Here is a 6572-nt window from a genome sequence, read left to right on the forward strand (position 1 = left end):
ATTACTTTCACTTTGCGTGGATTAAAAATTTATCCCGTTTATTATCGTCACAATTATCCAATAGGGGACACGCAAAGTTTTTGTGTAATATTTGTTTAAATCATTTTTCATCGAATCGCCTACTGGAAAAGCACACGGTTCGTTGTCATGACATAAATAAATGTGCGGTAAGAGTACCTTCCGAATCGGAGAAAATTTTGAAATTCTCTCATTATTCTAATAAGGAAAAAGTTCCGTTCGCGATTTACGCAGATATTGAATGCCTTCTGGAGAATTGTGATACCGTTTGCGGTAGTGGGGAAAACACAAAACTATTTCAAAAGCACGTACCTTACAGCATAGCTTTTTATCTCAAATGTGCATATGACAATTCATTATCGCGATTCTCGTTATACAGAGGCGCGGATTGTGTATCGTGGTTTATAAACAATCTACACAACATCGCGCTCTGGGCTAATGCAATTATTAACAATCCCCTACCGATGGAAACATTGAGTGAAGCTCAAGAGGAAGATTTCAAAAACGCCACCCATTGTCATATTTGCGAGAAACCTTTTTTGGAAAATGAAATTCGTTGTAGGGATCATTGCCATTTCACTTCGCGGTATCGCTCCGCTTCGCACCAGTCCTGTAATGTAAACTACCAAAACAGTCACGCGATCCCTGTGGTCTTTCATAATCTCAGTGGGTACGATGCCCATTTCATTATCCGCGAACTTGCAACCGCTATACCTGGCCAAATAACAGTTTTACCTTTAAACAAAGAGAAGTATATCTCCTTTTCGAAACACGTGCAAGATACGAAGATTATTTTTAGATTTATAGATTCCTTTCGCTTTATGAGTAGTAGCATTGATAAGCTTGCGTCCTATTTAAGTAAGGACAAGAAAAATATAACGCGCTCGGAGTATGTCGGCGGTGAAGCCGAATTCGAGTTACTTACACGGAAAGGTGTATTCCCATATGAATACGTCGATTGCTTTGAAAAGTTAAATGAGCGCTGTTTACCTCCTAAAAATAACTTCTTCAGTTCATTGCGCGGTGAAGAAATTAGCGAAGATGATTACACTCATGCTTTAAATATATGGAACTCGTTTTCCATAGAGACTCTCGGACAATTTTCAGATTTGTATTTGAAAACTGACGTGTTGCTTTTGGCGGATATTTTTGAAAATTTTCGCAATACATGTCTACAGACTTATAAATTGGACCCTCTTCACTACTTTAGCGCCCCTGGTCTTGCATTCGACGCGATGTTGAAAATTACCGACGTTCAATTAGAGCTTTTAACTGACATAGATCAAGTAATGTTCATCGAAAGAGGAATTCGCGGTGGTATAACGCAATGTTCTACGAGATACGCGAAGGCTAATAATAAGTATATGAAGGAAGGTTACCGCCCCGAACTTGAATCGACCTACTTAATGTATTTTGATGTAAATTCTCTATATGGCGCCACAATGTGCGAATTTTTGCCGTACGGAGAGTTTTCCTTTGTAGATGAGGATTCATTTGAAACGTTAGATATATTGAACCACCCCGATAACGCAGAAATCGGCTACATTTTAGATTGTGATCTAAATTATCCCACGAATATCCACTCCTTTCATAAAGATCTTCCACTTGCGCCCGAACACCGAACTCCCCCCAATGGTAAATTTAAGAAATTACTTCTGACATTGTATTCAAAACAGAACTACGTTTTACATTACAGAAATTTAAAGCAGTACATAAAGCACGGATTACGACTCGATAAAATTAATCGCGTATTAAGATTTCGACAATCGCCTTGGTTAAAAAAGTATATCGATTTAAATACGCAAAAGCGACAAGAATCTACGAATGAATTCGATATCAATTTTTATAAACTAATGGTAAATTGTGTATTTGGTAAATTGATGGAGAACGTAAGGAAATATAAAGATGTGCATTTGGTAAACAAGTGGGGCGGTAGGTACGGCGCCGGTGCTTATATATCCAAACCAAACTTTAAAAGCTGTATGCTTTTCGATGACAATGAAGATCTAGCAATCATAGAAATGAATCGTTTGGAAGTACTGCTCAACAAACCCATTTATGCAGGCTTAACCGTATTAGATGTATCAAAAACTATTCTTTATGATTTTCATTACAATTTCGTTTTAAAAGAGTTCAAGGATCGCGCAAAACTATTATATACCGACACCGATAGTTTGATCTACTCATTTTCAGTTCCAGACATTTACGAATCCATAAGAGAAAACATCGATAAGTTTGATACGTCGAATTATAATCATAATAACGTTTTTGGCATACCCCTGGTTAATAAAAAAGTCCCCGGGCTGATGAAGGACGAGAACAATGGAAAAATAATGCTAGAGTTTGTAGGGCTTAGAGCGAAAATGTACTCTTATCTCGTGGACGGTAAGGTATTCAAGAGGTCCAAAGGTTCAACTTATGCCAGTATCCGGGAAATAACTTTGGAGGACTATAAAAACAGCATATTTAACAATGCGGTAGTAACACGGCCTCAATATTTAATAAAATCCCGAAAACATTTAGTATTCACGATCAAACAGAATAAGGTGGTTTTAAGTCCGTATGATGATAAACGACAAATTAGTTTAGATTGTATTAACACCCTCCCTTGGGGCTATAACTTTTCTACTTAACAGTGTGTTCCACAACCTCTTATTTAATCAATTTTGGTGTCTATCCTTTCCTTTTTGTAGGTGTGTGTTTTTACCCTATAAAGATGGCAAGCACTGGTGGCGGCGATCGAGGATTGGAACAAGAAATCCTTTTTGCGTCAAGCTCAATATACTTTGCACATTTGAAGAGTGTCGTTTTAAACACATCATCCTTTTCTATCGACACCTACTTTCTCATTAACAATATTTTACAGAATATTGTTATTCCAGATGAGTGTTTTAGATGGTGTGCTATAGCGAAAAATGTGTGTAAAGAAATGGTTAAATTACTATTTCACAAAAAGATCGAACTTGACTATCTAATGAATCATTATTCACGAGTAAACGGTGATCGTTTTGCTGATGTTCATACTCCTAGTGTATCAATGCATTTTGAAATGTTTATAGTAAATTTAAGAGGAAACAGTGTAGATAATGTAATTAGTAGTATTTATAAGGATAGTTCGCAAGTTATTAACGAAGCCATATGTACAGCTGCGGAGTATGCCAACTTCAATGCGCTGCAAATATTGATTGATGTTTGCCAGGAGGCGCACGTTAAAATAGATTTTAATCCACGTCAAAATAACTACCATCGCAAAATCTACGAGTGGCTATTGGAGAACATTAGGAGAGGCACACAAGATCATAACGCTCTGCTTGGTTGGAGGTGTGGTCCAGATAGCACTGTATGGCCCTCAACGTTGCTGAGTGATTATAAGAAAACGTACGATATGCTTGAAAAAATTATCAATAACGATAGCTTTACTAAAAAAAAAGAAAAATATGTTGTATGGTAATAGGAAAGCAAAATAAAAAAAGTACAAAAAAGCTTTTGTTTTCTTTATTTATTAATTTACAGCGAAAATTACAATACGATATTATCATTTTCTATCCAAGATTTTTCGTCCAGTCCCCACCACTTGACGTACACTTTATCTTTCTTACGTCGCAGCACCTTCTCCACCAAATAGATATCGGAATACTTAGCTTTTTGCAGTTCCTGCTCATAAAATCCTCCCAGTATCGGTTTTCCTTTCATGTCTTCCAACAAGTACGTCACGGGATTGGTTATTTGGACTTTTGCAATTTTAAACAGTTCACTGGACCAGTTCGGAGTATATCCCTTGGCGAACACACTCTTGTGCTTACTAATTCGAACTACATCGCCAACATTAAAACGATGTTTCTTGTTAAAGAGCTTGATGTGTCTGTAGGCCTTCAGCTGTGTATCGGCCTTTACTTCGATCGGCTTCATCCCCGTTGTTCGATTTTTACGATTATTATACTCGCTCGTGATTGATTCAATTGCATCAATCCATACATATTTTCCACGTAGACTAAACTGTCGGTATAAATAATTTTTGATCGTCCTAATTATTCTTTCGGCTATGGCAGCTTTTTTTGTACTGTACGTGGAATAGTGATTAATGTGTTCTCGCGCCATCAATTTGTCAAATGATTTGTTATAGAATTCCTTCCCGGCATCGGTCTGTAGATTTTTCGGTCTCCGTCTGGTAGTTTTGAAAATATCCTGTATGGCTTTTGTCACCTCCTCACCCGTTTTAGTCTTCAATCCTCTCGTCCACAGATATTTTGAGAAACAATCGATAACTATCAGTATGTATTTGTAGCCTTTATTCTGTTTAGCGTAAGGTATAAATTCGGCCAAATCGGCTTGCCAAAGATCATCAAATCCCTTAATGATGGTACGTCTACGTGCGAAGTTTTTTCGTGCTGCTTTATGTAGCTCATTTACCACTTGCTGCATCCTCTATTAGTTTATGTAGGGTTGCTTTGACCGCCTTCAACTCTTCCTCTAGTGCCTCCACGTAATTGCGAAGACCGTCTACAGGTACTTTCGCAATCTGCATGTAATACATGAAGTATCCTCTATTTATGGCATCGCCATCGTCTACTGGATCGGCCACATTCATTAACCGGTTTCCGTTAAGATTCAGTCTTGTTGATAGGTAGTGTTGTAAGGTTAGGGCATCATGACGTTCAATAGGGTCGACAACATTACTTAGTCTCTTATTTTCCACATTTATCGTATCGTTGGTAATGGAAAATTTTGTCTTTAACAGTTTTCCAAATTGAGCATGGGTATGAGAACGTCCGAATTTATCCATGATGAATGTAAGCGGGGAAGACGGAAATGGGGTATTTATACTAGTTGAGATAAAAATCGCTGCGTAGGCTTTTGTATGTAACCCTCCTCGTACAGCTCTTCCACGATTGATATTATATCATTTTTTACTCCTGTGTTGCCTGCCATTTTTTCACCCCATAAAACCTCTAGGTCCCTAATCAATTCATGCACGCTATTCCAGTATTTGTATTCGATCGGTCGGTCGAGTTCCTTGAATAGAGTAATACCGCTTCCCGATTTCGCACGCCCCCTATTCGCCGCTTCCTCCTCCTTCAGGAGAGGCTTTATTATCAGCGTATACTTTTTGCTCTTATTGCCACGAATCTGTTCTGTGGGGTCGTAATTGCGCCGTGCGACATGAGTTGCTATTATTATCTGCTTATAGTTACTTCTATCCTGCTTGGATACTAGCGATTCATCCGGTTCATTCATGATGATAAGTTCGTATAGCCCCGCAGTACCTTTGTACCGGTTCCCGTTAATGACCAAATCTTCGTCATCTATCGTCACCTCAGTCTTGCCCATTCTCCACTTATCCGTTTCGACATTATAATGAATTCCAAAGGTGGTGTCAATTGCATTACTCGTATCTCTTATCATGCGCTCAACGTATATACGTGGTAGGTGTTTGTATTGTTCCAAAAAGGCTTGCGAACCTTGCATATCAAGTAATGAAGCAGATGATTCTGATGCGATGGAGGACTCTTCTTCTTCTTCTTCCGGTTGATGCTCTCCTATCACTGTACTCTGTAGAAATGATGGCGCCTGTCTCAATGATGGAGTAGCCGTGGGATGAAAAGGTCTAACCATAGGACTAATATCAGTTGGCGGATATTTTTGAAAGTATGGAAGTCTAGCCAGCGGACTGATCTCGGTAAGGGAAGAGGGCCTACGTCTCACTCGCGTGTAATAAGGTATCGCAGGAGTCTTACGTTGTTGTGGTGACTTTCTTTTTACAGGAGATTGACGTTTTTTAGGGGGTGATGTAAATACTTCGTCCTCTGATGGCTCCTCCTTTTTCGTTTCTATAACCAATGATGACGGCGGTTCGATTTTCTTTACGATCTGAGCTAGCGGTTGAATTAGCGGTTTATACGTTCGTACAAATTCCACTTCTTTAATAAAACGATCCGCTTTGAGACGATTGTACTTTTGCTGTATCGCTTTACGCGCCTGAACTATTCGTCGTTTCAAGGCCATCTCCTTATTATCCATGATCAACGGAACAGGTAAACCGATATCAAATGAACAGATCAACTGGAACAGGGTCTGTTCCCCCCAATAAAGCTGTTAAGCTGTTCAGCGGTTAAAGCTGTTCAGCTGTTAGTTAAAGCCGTTCAGCTGTTAAGCTGTTAGAGGTATTAAAGCTGTTAAAAGCTGGTAAAGCTGTTAAAGCTGTTACAGTTGAACTGAACAATAAACATGTTTTCATGGTATTATATAGTGATCGAAGCCTTTCCTGAAACGACCGTTTTGCACATCCGCATCCTTATTTATCACCATAAACCCATACGGGGTTCGCCAGCTTTCCGAACACATCTCTCGAAACAGCTGCATGGTTATTATGGGTGCGACATGATCTTCATAAATATGTCGCAAATTCAAGTCGTCCTGTTCGAATAGGACAATTCAGTTGGCATTATCTCTAATCAATTGTTTAGGAATTTTAGAATACGTCTGACCCAAGTAGAAACAATCGATGGCGTTATGCCTGCCCATTGAAAAGTATGCTCTAATGTTATCCTGTTTTT

At 38.8% G+C, this 6572-nt stretch overlaps 1 protein-coding gene across 1 annotated transcript; it reads left to right on the forward strand.

Moving 5' to 3' along the window:
* The first annotated feature begins 839 nt into the window (after positions 1-839).
* Positions 840-2651, forward strand: LOC116160138. Its single transcript, XM_031473277.1, has one exon. The coding sequence runs from the start codon at positions 840-842 to the stop codon at positions 2649-2651; it is 1812 nt and encodes a 603-aa protein (XP_031329137.1).
* Positions 2652-6572: the final 3921 nt, after the last annotated feature.

The sequence above is a fragment of the Photinus pyralis genome, unplaced genomic scaffold (genome assembly GCF_008802855.1).
Source record: "Photinus pyralis isolate 1611_PpyrPB1 unplaced genomic scaffold, Ppyr1.3 Ppyr1.4_LG1, whole genome shotgun sequence".
Classification (NCBI taxonomy): Eukaryota; Metazoa; Arthropoda; class Insecta; order Coleoptera; family Lampyridae; genus Photinus; species Photinus pyralis.

Excerpts from the sequence above, each read along its gene's own strand:
- LOC116160138 (XM_031473277.1), top strand. The coding sequence starts at position 840 with ATGAGTAGTAGCATTGATAAGCTTGCGTCCTATTTAAGTAAGGACAAG.